Genomic DNA, 15,068 nt, shown 5'->3' with positions numbered 1-15,068 from the left:
GTTTTGCCCCAGATCAGTGAGATAGACTTAAGAAATAAGGGTCCATTTGCTTCTCTGTGTGGTAAAGGGTAGGAGATGTGATTGACTAGTCAAGTTCTCTGAGCTGAGTTCCACTCTCAGTGCCTTCCTCCTTAACAGAGAAGCGGAGTTTGTTGGTGGAGGAACTGCAGGGCCTGACAATAACACAGAGGAACCACATGCTGCAGAACATGCCCCTGAGCCTGACTGAGAAACGCTGCCTCCGGTTAGTATGCTCCCCTAACCCCATCTTGGACCCAATTGCTTCATTTACTCTCCTTCCCTAGTCACTCTGGAGGGGAGAATTCCCAGGCATATGAGAGTGATTCACTGAGCAGGGATGGGGCTACCCAACTGGAAGAAATAGTTTCCATCTTCAGCTCCATTCTTGCTTTGAAGTACTGATGGTCTTCTGCTTTTAAGACAGGACATCTATATTCGTAGAGGAAGACAGAGATGCTATCAGATCAGCCAGACCCAGTTGTACTGCTGTAGTCACCTCAAGTATCACTGTATCATAGTAAGTGTGTGTTTTCTTCTTTCTCTTACTTTTACTTTCTCCTTTTGTGCCTGATCAAAGCACATCTTGTTCCTGGGCTTTTGAGGGGGGAACAAAAGGGAGAGGAAGAGTCAGTGGAAAACCAGTCAGAATTGACTAATATGATCAAGAAAAGGGAAAATGATAAATATTGGAGGAAATGTGGGAAAACTGGGACACTAATGCATTGTTGATGGAGTTGCGAACTGATCCAACAATTCTGGAAAGCAATTTGAAATTATAATGGGTTGTAAAACTGTGTATACCCTTTGGTCCAATAATACCACTGCTAGATCAAATAGAAAAAAATGAAAAAGGATTTCTTTGTACAAAAATATATATAAGGAGCAGCTATATAGCACAGTGGATGCAGCACTAACCCTGAAGTCAGGAGGACCTGAGTTCAAATCTGGCCTCAGATACTTGATATTTCCTATTGTGTGACCTTGATGAGTCATTAATCCCAATTTGCCTTAGCAATATGTGTGTGTGTGTGTGTGTGTGTGTGTGTGTGTGTGTATCAGTTGTTTTTATGGTAGTTAAGAATTAGAAATTGAAAGGATGCCCATCATTTGAGGAATGGCTAAACAAGCTATGCTATATGAATATGATAGAATACTATCATGCTGTAAGAAATCATAAGCAGGATGATTTCAGAAAAACCTGGAAAAATTTACATGAACTGATGAAAAGTGAAGTGAGCAGAGCCAGGAGAATGTTGTACATAGTAAATGCAACACTATTACAATAGTCAACTGAATGACTTAGCTCTTCTCAGCAATAAAATGATCTAAGACATTTTGGATCTAAGATCCCAAAATACTAATAATGAAACGTACTATCTACCCCCTGAGAAAGAACTGATATTTTCTGAATACTGATTGAAATATGCTATTTTTCAAAAAAAGAGAAAAAAAAGAAAAACCAATCAGAAGATCCAGGTTTGAATATTAGGTATATATAATGTTGGATAAATTACATAAGTTCTCCAAGCCTCAATTTTCTCATTTATGAAATAAAATACTTGATAATTCTGTTTCAGTCTCACTAGCTTGTTGTAGGGGAGGCTACCTTGGTAAACCCTAAAGGATTATATATTTGTGGGTTACTATTATTCAACTTCACACTCATTGATAATAAATGTATGTTGTATGGAATGGAAATGATTCTTATTTATTTGAGTGCTAATGATTATTTTTTATTTATTTTTATTTTTGTGGTCACATCTGTTAGTCAGTCAACAAGCATTTACTTAAGTATTTACTATGTGCCAGGTACTAAGTTACGTTCTAGATATACAGAGAAAGGGAAAAACATGGTCCAAGGCTATGCCTCCAGGACATCACATTCTATATGAGAAACAATATACAAAATATCTAGGTCCTTCTAAGTTATATATAGAGGAAATGAAGGTAACCTGAATGAGAAAGTCATTAGCAACTTGGGAAAACAGGAATGACCCCCTGCAAAAGGTGCCAGTTTTTCAGGAAGCCAGGGAAACATAATAGAGGTGAAGAGGGAGCACATTCAGGGAGGAGGGAACAGTACAAAAGTGCACAGATAGATTGGACATGGGAGTATAGTGTGGGAGGAAGTACAAGTAGATCAGTAGGCTGGGGTAGCTAGATTGTAGAGTACTGAGAAAGCAGTCAAGTATAAAAAGTCTGGAAAGGGATGGGATGTAAGGAGTTATTTTTTTTTTTTTTTATATTAGTTTTTTGGTTTTTTTAAAAATATTGTGGGTTCCAAATTCGGGAATATCTAATTAGTTAAGCGTATATTTATTCAATATTTTAAATATTTAATTAAGTGCATATTTGAAAACTAAATTTGAAAAATAAAACTCTATTGAGGAAAAAGACTAAAAGAAACAAAAAAGAGAAAGCCAGCAATTTAATATAGATTATACAAATGTAATCATGTAAAACTTTTCCATATTAGTCATGTTGCAAAAGAAAATGCAGACCAAAAATTCAAGAAGAATAAAAAAAAATTTTTTAAAGTACATTCAAATTTTTAATTAAGATGCTTTCAGTTATTTTCTTTGGAAGTGAATAGCATTTAAAAAAAAATCAATTTTATTTTTTCTTTAATTTTATATAAAAACAATTTTAAACATTTGTTTGAAAAAATTTTGAATTCCAAATTCCCTCCCTTGCTTCCTCCATCATTGAGAAGGCAATGTTATACACAAACATGCAAAACATTTCTATATTAGTCATGTTATGAAAGAAAACACAGACACCCCCCCCCAAAAAAAAAGACCAAGAAAAATAAAGTTCAAAAAATATATGCTTTGATCTGCATTCAGACTTCATCAATTCTTTCTCTGAAGATGGATACTATTTTTCATCCTAAGTCTTTCAGGAATTGTCTTGTGTTTCTTTTTCTTTCTTTCTTTCTTTCTTTTTTTTTTTTTTTTGGCTGAGGTAATTGGGGCTAAGTGACTTGCCCAGGGTCACACAGCTAGGAAGTGTTAAGTGTCTGAGACCAGATTTGAACTCAGTTCCTCTTGACTTTAGGGTTGGTGCTCTATCCACTGCCCTACCTAGCTGCCTCTAGTCATTGTATTTCTAAGAACAGTTAAGTCATTCACAGTTGACCCTTGTATAGTGTCATTGTGTACAATGTTTTCTTGGTTCTCCTTACTTCACTTTTTAGTAGTTCATATAAGTCTTTCCAGGTTTTTCTGAAAGCATCCTGTTCATTTCTTTCTTTCTTCCTTTCTTCCTTCCTTCCTTCTTTCCTTCCTTCCTCCCTTTTTTTCTCCTTTCCTTCCTTCCTTCTTTTCTTCCTTCCTTCCTTCCCATTTGGGGTTAAATGACTTGCCCAAGGTCACACAGCTAGGAAGTGTTAAGTGTCTGAGGCTAGATTTGAATTCAGGTCCTCCTAACTTCAGGGCTGATACTCTATCTACTGTACCACCTAGCTGCCCCTGTTCACCATTTCTTATAGTACGATAGTATTTCATCACAATCATATATCACAACTCGTTCATCTCTTCCCCAATTGAAGAGCATTCCTTTAATTTCCAATTCTTTGCAATTAGAAAAGAGCTGATATAAGCAGTTTATACATACAGGTCCACATAAGTCTTTTTTCTTTAAAACTCTTTGGGATACAGACTTGGTAGGGGTATTCTGGGTCAAAGAATATGCATAGCCTTTTGGGTATAGTTCAAACCACTTTCCCAAATGGTTTGGATAGTTCTCAGCTACAGCAACAGTGCTTTAGTGTCCCAGTTTGTCAACAATCTCTCTAATATTTGTCATTTTCCTTTTCTGTCATATTAGCTGATAGGTGCTACCTCAAAGTTGTTTTAATTTTCATTTCTCTGATCAACAGTGATTTATAGCATTTTTAAAAAATATGAGCTTTGATTTCTTTTTCTGAAAATTGCCTATTCATATCCTTTGACCAACAACTGGGGAATTGTTCATATTTTTACAAATTTGACTCAGTTCTTTTTACATTAGAAATATGAGGCCTTTATCAGAGAAACTTGCTATAAAGTTTCCCCCAGTTTCCTACTTTCCTTCTAATCTTGGCTGTGTAAACCCTTTGCAATTTAATGTAATAAAAATTATCCATTTTCACTCTGTAATGCTCATTATTTCATTTGATCATAATTTCTTCCCTTATGTATAGCTCTGATGAATATTCCATGTTCCCCTAATTTGCTTATGATATCCTTTATATCTAAATCATATATCTATTTTAATCTTTTTTGGGTATATAGTGTGAGATGCTGGTGTCTACCTACTTTCTGCCAAACTGCTTTCTAGTTTTTTCAGCAATTTTTGTCAAATAGTAACTTCTTGTCCCAAAAGTTTGGACCTATGTGTTTGTCCAATTGGTTAATTGGTTAATTATTGGTTGGCTGGTTGTTGTCTTTCATTCTTGGAGAGTGCCAAAATGACATCACTATGTTAGAGTTGAGTTACAGTTTGTCTGACTGTGACTGATCAGACCTGTATGAGCTTGAAATGCTTTGCCACGGGTCAAACATAAATAGTCCCTATGAACATTTGGTATATATTCTCTTTGTATATCTCACATTCTTTCTAAGCTAATTCAAATTCTGCTTTGCTTATAGAGCACAGCACCTTCTGTGTATTGTATCCCTAATTCATTCCACTGATCCACCATTCTTTTTCTTAGCCAGTGTCAGAATGTTTTCATGATTAATGCTTTGTAATAGAGTTTGAAATCTGGTACTGCTGGGCCACCTTTCTTTACAATGTTTTTTATTGATTCTCTATTTTTTCTAGTTCTATAAAATATTTTTTGGTAGTTTAATTGGTATAGCATTGAGTAAGTAAGTTGATTTTAGGAAGAATTGTCATTTTTATTATATTGGCTTGAGCAATTAATATTTTTCCATTTGGTGAGATCTGACTTTATTTTTGTGAAAAGTGCTTTGTAACTGTATTCTTATGGGTTTGTCTTGGCAGGTAAACTTCCAAGTACTTTGTATTATCTACAGTTATTTTAAATAGAATTTTTCTTTCTTTTCCTGCTGGATTTTATTGGTTATATGTACAACACTGATGATTTATGGCTTTCTTGAAACTTTGCTGAAGTTGTTATTTCACCTAATTTTTTTTTGGTTGATTCTCTAGGATTCTTTAACTCTTTAAGTATGCCATCATATCATTTGCAAAGAGTGATAGTTTTATTTTCTTATTGCCTACTTTAATTTCTTTTTCTTCTTTTGCTGTTATAGTTAGCATTTCTAGATTATTTTGAATAACTGGTGAAAAGAGTTATCTTTACTTTACCCTTATCTCATTGGGAAGGCTTCTAGCTTATTTCCAATACAGATAATGCTTGCTTATGATTTTAAATTAGATATTACTTATCATTTTTTTAAGTTTTAAAAGTTCTATTTATTCCTATACTTTGTAGTGTTTTTCATAGGAATAAGTGTTATATTTTGTCAAAAGCTTTTTTCTGCATTTATTAAGATAATCAAATAATTTCTTTTGGTTTTGTTATTGATATGATCAATATCTGATAGTTTTCCTACTATTAGAATCAGATCTGCATTCCTGGTATAATGATACATTGCTGTAATCTCCCTGCTAGAATTCTATTTAAAAAATTTGCATCAATGTTTTCTTTCTCTGCTTTTGCTCTCCTAGGTTTTGCTCTTCCAGCACCATATTTCTGTTAAAAGAAAAATTTAGAAGGCTTCCTTTTTTTTGCCTATTGCCCCCACTAGTTTGCATAGAGTATAGTATTATAATTACTTTAAAAAAAAAGTTTGGTAGAATTCATTTGTGAGTTCATCTGTTCCTGGGTATTTTTTCTTGGGGGACTCATTAATGCTCATTCAATTTCTTTTTCTAAGATAGAATTATTTAAATATTCTATTTCCTCATCTGTTAATCTGGGAACTTATTTTTGTTTTGTAAATATTTATCTAATTTACTTGGATTGTTAGATTTATTGATACATGATTGGGCAAAATAGCTCTCAATAATTACTTTAATCTTCATTGGTGGCGAATTCACCTTTTTCATTTTTAATCTTGGTAATTTGGTTTTCCTCCTTTTTTGAAATCAAATTAACCAACAATTTATCTGTATTGCTTTTTGTCTTCATAAAACTATCTCTTAGTTTTATTTTTTAATTCAACAGGTTTCTGACTTCAGATTTTACTAATCTCTCCTTTGATTTTCAGATTTTCTAAATTTGATATTTAATTGGGGATTTAAAATTTGTTTTTCTTCCTATATTTAAAAAATCTATTTTATTGATAAATATATAATAATAAACTACAATAATAAATATAAATTAAATATAAATATATAAGTTTTCTCCTAATTACTGCTTTGGCTGCACCCAATAAATTTAGGATGTTGTCTCATCATTGTGATTTTCTTTAATCAAATTATTTATTGTTCCTGTGATTTCTTCTTTGATCCTTCATTCTTTAGAACTGGATTATTTAGTTTCAAATTAATTTTTAATCTATGTTCCTATGGCCCTTTATTGAATGTAAGGAAGGGTATGTGCTGTGCTTTGTGAACAACCACAAATAATTCTATTCTGTCCTGGGACTGTGACCAGGGTCCCCACTCCATGTAATGTTCCTCATCCTGGGGCTGACATCTAGAAATATGGGTAAAGTAACAGAGTGCTGCAGCCAGTGTTAGCAAGGAGACCTCATGTAATTCTCTTTCTGATGAGTTGTTTGACCCCCTAACCACCTTGGAAATTCTTTTTGCTGATACACAGGTCCCCAAGGCCTGCTGCTGGCTTGCCAGGCAATGGTCTGTAATTCACTATGGTTTACTCTCGCCCTGGTGAAACTTACTTTCCTGCTTGCTTTCTCATTTGTCTTGAGCTGGAAAGTTGTTTCACCCTGACCTTTTTGTTGGTTCTTACACTCTAGAATTTGTTTTGAGGCATCATTTTTAAATTGTTTGGAGGGGAATTTAGAAGAGCTCACATGAATAGGCTTTGCTTCCTATGCTAGCAATTCTAAATAGAAAAATGCAGCTTCTCCCTGATGCTGTGTTGGAGCCTTTGGTCACCTTTGGCTCCACCTGGGCCTAGGTTTCTGTGACAAAAATAGTCTCAATGGCCTCCTTCACCTTGTACCATCTCCTCTTTCTTTGAGAGAGTCTAGGACAGTTTATGCCTTTTCAAAGCCCTTTAGAAAGAAAACACAGTGATAAATCCCTGTTTTAAATAAGACAATTGTAGCCCGGAGTATTTAAGAAAGTAACGGCAAATCAATATGTAGTGGGACTGGGCCTAGAACTCTAGTCTTGTGAGTCTGAGTCTGAGCTTTTTCCCAAGATATCTCTGCCCTCAGTACTCTTTAAAATGGATTTTCCCTAACCTGTTTTCCTATTGTAGATCTAGACCCACCTAGTGATATCCTGCAGTCAGGTTCAAATTCATCCTCAAACTCTTACTCCACAGTGACCTTAGAAGAGTTATTTACCCCATCTACCTCAGTTTCCTATTCTGTAAAATGAGGATAATAATATCTATCTCCCAGAGTTGGTGGGAGGATCAAGAAAGATCACATTTTTAAAGCACTTTGCAAACCTTGAAGCAGTAACAAATTATTATTATTATTAATGACATTATTCTTGTTCCCATAGGCTTTCCGCAGCTTGTGGTATGGTCTTCTCTCTGGTCTGTATGCTCTGAAGCCCTGGCGTTACTCCCTGAAACAAATCAGTGGCCAGTTTGGCTCTAGTGTGCTCTCCTACTTCCTTTTCCTGAAGACCTTAGTCTCCTTCAACATCCTGCTCCTCCTCCTCCTGCTGCCCTTCATTGTGGCCGTACAGGTGGCCTTCCCCCCCACTTCAGAGTCTTCTAACTTCCAGTCATTCACAGGCCTGGAGCTCTTCACTGGAGGAGTGAGTATGGGTTCTCTTGTACCTACGAGCAAGAAAGCCTTTCCTTTCCCCATGTACCTCCTGGGCTATGTATAGGAGGGCATCTTTTCCTTTCCATTCAAGTACTTTTTATTCTCTCTTTACCCCCTTGCAAATGGAAATAAGAGATTGGATTTGGATTTTATGTGTTTAGGAAATAGTACATATGCAAAAATATCTTCTTGTAAATTGCAAGCTCATTAATATACTTATTTAATCTTGGTCGTATAACATGATATGACCATATAACATGATAGCTATAGAGTATGATATATGATGCAATAGATTCAGAGTGTCCAGGACAAAGAGAAAGTACCAATAGTCAGACTATATCTGGAGAGCTTTCTTATGTTCTGCATGCTGCATTATTGGTATCCCAGCAAGATACCATGCACAGGAGGGCCAACCAGGATGGTGAGAGGACTTAGAAATATGCTATATGAGGATTTTTTAGAAAGAACTGCTTGGCTTGGAGAAGAGGCTTCAGGAGAGACTAAGGATTCTTAACCTTGATATTTGAATTAGATCAAGGATCAAATTTCTTTAATTTTTCAATTAATTAATTAATTTTTATTAAAACTTTTTCTTTTGTTTGTGGATACCTTTTATTGCAATACCACTTCCAATTTTTCTAAGACCATTTGTGAGTACTTGTATTCCAGTATATGTTGTCAGAATTTTTTTTAATACAAGTTTTTTCTTTTTAAATTTTTTTATTAAACCTTTTTATTTTCAAAACATATGCATGGATAATTTTTCAAACATTGACCTTTGCAAATCCTTGTGTTCCAAATTCCTTTTCCTTTTCCCCACCCCTCCCCTAGATGGCAAATAATCCTATATATTAAACATGTTAAAATATATTAAATCCAATATATGTATACATAAATATGTAATAAATAAATAAGATAACACAATTATCTTACTACACAAGAAAAATCAGATCAAAAAGGAAAAAATGAGAAAGAAAACAAAATGCAAGGTAACAACAAAAAGAGTGAAAATGTTATGTTGTGACTCATACTCAGTTCCCACAGTCCTTTCTCTGGATGTAGATGGATCTCTTCATCACAAGATCATTGGAACTGGTCTGAATCATCTCATTGTTGAAAAGAGCCACGTCCATCAGAACTGATCTTCATTTGACCTTGTTGTGTACAGTGAACTCCTGGTTCTACTCACTTCACTTAGCATCAGTTCATTTAAGTCTCTCCAGGCCTCTCATCATCCTGCTGTTTGTTTCTTATAGAACAATAGTATTCCATAACATTCATATACCATAACTTATTCAGCCATTCTCCATTTGATGATCATCCACTCAGTTTCCAGTTTCTTGACACTACAAAAAGGGCTGCCACAAACATTTTGCACATGTGGGTCCTTTCCCCCTTCTTTAGTATCTCTTTGGGAAATAAGCCCTGTAGAAACACTGCTGGATCAATGGGTATGCACAGTTTAATGGTCCTTTGGGCATACTTTCAAATTGCTCTTCAGAATGGTGGGATCAGTTCACAACCACACCAATAATGTGTTAGTGAAGGATCAATATTTTCCTGCATATTCCCAGAAGGTAGGACTAGGAAAAGGAGGTAGGAGTGACAGATAGATAAATCCCAGCTCATAACAAAGAACTTCCTTATAACAATAAGCAATTATTTAAAAGAAGGATGGTCATTATAGGGAGGTTGTCCAGGATGTTATTGAAGGAATTTCTGTTTTGGATAGAGCTGAGCTACATGACTCCTGAGCTACCTTCCCACCTTGAAACCTTAGGATTCTGTTTCCTTTTGTTTGTAGTCATTAATAGCCTTACCTTTGGCCCAGGTATATGTGTCTTTCCTTTTTAATTTCCCCCTCAGCTCTGTATTCTTGTTCACCACTGCCTTTTCCTTCTCCTGTTTTCCCACTCAGTTTGGTTGTGGGTGGGATGGGTGGAATTGGGTAGGGGAGGGTCCGCTGATTTTCCTCTTGCGATGTTTTACCTCCACCTTTGCAGGGCCCATTCACCCACACAGTGATGTACTACGGCTACTACAGCAACTTCACCTTGAATCAGCCATGCTCTTCCCATCAGAGCAGTGACCACTGTCCTGCAAATGCAGTCCATCTGCCATATAATATGCCTCTGGCCTACCTCTTTACCATTGGTTTTTCCTTCTTTATCACCTGCATCACTCTGGTATACAGGTAAGGAAAGGCCCTTTTTGCCCCTGCATGGACCCATTCTCTCCCCATTCAGTATCTTGTTCTATCTACCCTCCCTTTACTTTCCTCCTATTTATCCCAAAATTGTCTTCTCTCCTGTTGCACTTTGCTAACCCTTTCCCCACTTTTGACACAATTACAGAATGTAAGAAGTGGAAAGAAGTGGAAACATAATAGTGTTCTTTAGATTTTACTTGGTAGTTAGGTGGCACAGTGGAGAGCCAGGCTTGAAGACAAATCTCTCACTAGCTGTGTGACCCTAGGCAAGTCATGTAACCCTATATGTCTCAGTTTCCAGTATTGTGTCCAAGAAGATCCCTTGTCTTATAGGATTGGACATGATTGAAAATACTGAACAATAAACAGATTTTACTTGAAGACCTCTGGGACAGGAGAACCTACGACTTCTAGAGAAATATATTTAACTTTTAGATATTTTTTTTTAAACAATTGGGGTTTTCTTGCCCAGTGTGACACAGCAAATAAGTGTCTGAGGCCAGATTTGAGCTCAGGTCCTCCTGGCTCAAAAGCTGGTACTCTATCTGCTGCACCCCACAGCTGTTCAGTTCTAATTGTTAGGAAATATTTCCTTATACCAGTCATAAACCTCCCTCAGTAATATTTACCTGCTCCTTATAGTTTTATCTTCTGAAGCCAAGGAGAAGCATATAATTTTCTTCCCACAAGACAGCCAGTTCTTTATGAAGACAGATCAGAACTTACCCCACGTAGTCCCTTAATATTCTTTTGCCTCCTTTTGCCATCTTCTTCTCCCTTACCTTTCCTCATTCTGACTCATGTGAATCTCCTCTCCCTAGCATGTCTCGTTCCTTTGGGAAGAGCTATCGGGTGGGCAGTACACTTGGAGTCCACGCCATCACCGTCTTCTGCTCTTGGGACTACAATGTCACCCAAAAATGGGCTTCCCGCCTACAACATGATAACATTAGGACGCAGTTGAAGGTGAATGGGGCCAGAGATTGCTGGGATTGCTCATTTCTCCTGCTATATACATTCCTGCACACACACACATCCCATCCCACAACTTACCAACCCAAATAACTTTCAGCCTCTACCTGTGATCTGATATCTAAAATGAGACAGGAAGTTATAGGCTTACAGATAACAGGCTTAATTAAATTTCTGGGCAGATCTTCCAATGTATGAAACCTAAATGCATTTATGCTGGTTTCCTCAGTGTAGGCTGCTTGAGGCATTAAGCAGGGGTGTTTCCACCTATCCTGAAGGTTCCTGCTGGCAGGAATTCTTCATGTTAGGGAATTTTAAGTCCAGCTGGATCATTCAGTCAACTCTAAGAGTTGGAAGTCCTTTTTTGTACTGAGCACTGTGGGAAGGATACAAAATAAGGAAAACAAGATCTTGCTTGGCCTTCTGGGACCTTCCAAGCTAGTTAAGAGATGGCACACCCACAAAATAGGCATAAGAGTCCAAAGATAAACACAGAGGAATGGAAATTAGTTTAGAGCTCTTGAAATCGCTTCCTAAAGATAGAGTGGGAGTATAATTGAGGAGATGCTCCTCCCTCCCTTCTTTGTAAAAGTGAGGTACTTATATGAATTTGGAAAGTTTCATTTATCATCAGTCTAGACTGATGTGTTGGTTAGTTTTGTCCTTTTGACAAAACTCAAAATTCCTCTCTCCTTTTTTTGTTACAAATTATGATTTGCAACAAAACAAAACAAAATCCCCCAAGTTATAATTTCCTGGTCTGAAAAGAGATTAATATACTCAGAAATAAAGGTATCAAGTACAAAAGAGTAACCAAATCACTAATTTGTGTAAATTCAAAAGTGAACTAATCTATTATAAAGATATAGATATATTTATTTTGAATAAAACAAGAAATATTTCTGTCTTTCACCTACTTGGGGGTATATCCTTAAGATATTTTAGTTTTAGTTTAGAGACTTTTGGGTGTAATTTCTTTCGTTTTGTAAAAATAGCTTTTTATTTTTAAAATATATGCAATGATAGCTTTCAATATTCACCTTTGCAAAACCTTGTATTGTAAATTTTTCTCTCTCTCTTCCCTTTATCCCCCCTCCTAGATAATATGTAATCTAATATAATTTAAAATGAAATTCTTCTATACATATTTCCATATTTATCATGCTGCACAAGAAAAATCAAATCAAAAAGGGTAAAAATGAGAAAGAAAAAAAAAGTAAGCAAACAAAATTTTCACATTCAATCTTAGGTATGATTTCAAATTATTTCCGGAATGATTGGACCAATTCACAACTCTACATCTACAAAGCATTTTTGTGTTTTTTTCTCATGCCTCCTCCATCATATACTGTTTTCATCTTTCATTATTTTTTTCTTCCTCACTGATGTGAGGTGAAATCTCAGTTGTTTGTGAATATTTCTCATTATTAATTGGCAACATTCTCTCAAATGGTTGTTAGGGGTTTACATTCATTCCTGGTCATATCTGTTGGGAAAGATGTAGGGACTTTTTAACACTAATTGAAGAAAAAGAGGGAGAAAGGCATTCTAAGAGATGGGCATCTAATTAAGTAATTAACCCTTGAAGGGTGAGTTAATTGGAGTTATTAGGTTAATTGGAGAAGAAAAGCTTTGTTGGGGAATAACAGGATCATAGAGCTAGAAGAGCTGGAATTCCATTATGTCTAACCCTCATTTTATCTTATGAGGGGACCATAGCACAGATGGTTACATGTTTTGCTTAAGGTCATCAGATAGTAAGCATCAGACAATCAGGATCTGAAACCAGATACTCTCTCCAAGTCGATACTTTCCTCCAAACCCTACTCCTTATCTTTGGCTTCTTGAGAGAGACAACATGTGAAGAATTGAGAGTTGGAAGTGAAGTGGTAGAGGGATTTTTTAAATTACTATTTTAAATAGCTTTTTATTTTTCCAAATACATGCAAAGATAGTTTTCAACATTCATCTTTGCAAAATCTTGTGTTCCAAATGTTTCTCTCTCCCTCCCACCCCTTCCCATAGGCAGCAAACAATCCAATATAAGTTTAAAATGCAATTCTTCTAAACATATTTCCATATTTATCATGCTGCAAAAGAAAAATCAGATCAAAAGATGAAGGGAAAAAAAAACATGAGAAAAAAAACCAAGCTTTACAAACAACAACAAAAACGGTGAAAATACTATGCTTTGGTACACATTCAGTCTCTGTAGTTCACTCTGGATGTAGATGGTTCTTTCTATCACAAGTCTATTGAAATTAACTTGAATCATGTCACTGTTGAAAAGAGCCAAGTCCATCACAGTTGATCATCACATAATTTTGTTGCTTTGTACAATGTTCACTTGGTCCTACTCACTTCCTTTAGCCTCAGTTCAGGCAAGCCTTTCCAGGCTTTCTGAAATTAGTCTGGTTATCATTTCTTATAGAACAATAATATTCCATTACATTCACATATAACTTAGTCAGCCATTCCCTAATTGATGGGTATCCATTTAATTTCTAGTTTCTTACCACTACAAAAAGGGTTACTACAAACATTTTTGCACATATGAGTTCTTTTCCCTTTTTTTATCATCTCTTTGGGATATAGACTCAGAAGAGGCACTGCTGGATCAAAGGAAGCATCTTTTGGCCATAGTTCCAAATTACTTTCCAGAAGAGTTAGAGAGTTAGATCAATTCACAACTCCACCAACAATATATTACTCTTATGCTGATATAAGATATATATATATATATATATATATATATATATATATATATATATACTGGTATACTGGTATATAGTATATAATATATACTCTTAACAATATATTATTTTCCACATTCTCTCCAAAATTTATCATTTTCTTTTTCTGTCATCTTAGCCAATCTGAGAGGTATGAAATGGTACTTCAAAGTTGTTTAAATTTGCATTTCTTTAATCAATAGTGATTTAGAGCATTTTTTCAATATAACTAGAAATAGCTTTAATTGTTTCATCTGAAAATTGTTATTACCCTTTCATCATTTATCATTTGGGGAAAATGGCTTGTGTTCTTCTAAATTTAAGTCAATTCTCTATATATTTTATAAATGAGGCCTTTATCAGAAACAGTAAATATAAAACTTTCCCCCAGCTTTCTGCTTCCTTTCTAATCTTGACTGCATTGGTTTTGCTTGTACAAAAACTTTAAAATTTAATGTGACTAAAATGATCCATTTTGCATTTATAATGTTCTCTAGTTCTTATCCCTTCCTTCTCCACAAATCTGAGATGTAGACCATCTCTTGTTCTCCTAATTTACTTATAGTATCATCTTTTATGACTAAATCATGAACCAGTTTCAACCTTAACCTTGGTATAGGGTGTTAGATGTTGGTCAATACCTAGTTTATGTCATACTATTGTCCATTTTTCCTAGCAATTTTTGTCAAATAGTGAATTTTTATCCTGGTGAAGCAACTTTTAAAAGCTATTGAACTGTTTTTTAAAATGCTGGGAGAATGCTGAGAGTCATTTTTCTTGAGCACAAAAGTGACCTAAGGAAAACATTTGGTGGCTCTTCCCAACAATGAGATGATCGAGGCCAGTTCCAATAATCTTGTGTTGAAGAGAGCCACATACACTCAGAGAGAAGACTGTGGGGACCGAGTGTGGATCACAACACAGCATTTTAATTCTTTTTGTTTTTGTTTGCTTGCATTTTGTTTTCTTTCTCATTTTTTTCCCTTTTTGATCAGATTTCTCTTATGCAAGATAACTATATATATATATATATATATGATTTAACATATATTTTAACATGTTTAACATATTTTGAATTACTTGCCACCTAGGGGAAGGGATGGGCAGAAGGAGGGGAAAATTTGGAACACAAGGTTTTATAAGGATCAATGCTGAAAAATTATCCATGCATATGTTTGGAAAATAAAAAAGCTTTAATTAAAAAAA

General features: G+C 35.3%; 1 protein-coding gene across 7 annotated transcripts in view; it reads left to right on the top strand.

Annotated features, from left to right (window-relative positions):
- TMC6 (transmembrane channel like 6) overlaps positions 1-15,068 on the top strand; it is a 63,547-nt gene that overhangs the window by 25,460 nt on the left and 23,019 nt on the right. For all 7 annotated transcript variants that reach the window (XM_012548631.3, XM_023502652.2, XM_023502654.2 and 4 more), the window contains 5 exons: positions 139-244; positions 442-538; positions 7,678-7,938; positions 9,953-10,143; positions 10,980-11,124. In XM_012548631.3, coding sequence (XP_012404085.1) covers positions 139-244; positions 442-538; positions 7,678-7,938; positions 9,953-10,143; positions 10,980-11,124 — 800 coding nt within the window. The remainder of the gene's footprint in view (positions 1-138; positions 245-441; positions 539-7,677; positions 7,939-9,952; positions 10,144-10,979; positions 11,125-15,068) is intronic.

The sequence above is a fragment of the Sarcophilus harrisii genome, chromosome 4, assembly GCF_902635505.1.
Source record: "Sarcophilus harrisii chromosome 4, mSarHar1.11, whole genome shotgun sequence".
NCBI lineage: Eukaryota > Metazoa > Chordata > Mammalia > Dasyuromorphia > Dasyuridae > Sarcophilus > Sarcophilus harrisii.
The sequence above is the reverse complement of the archived record's forward strand: the minus strand, read 5'-3'. Positions and strand labels throughout refer to the sequence as shown.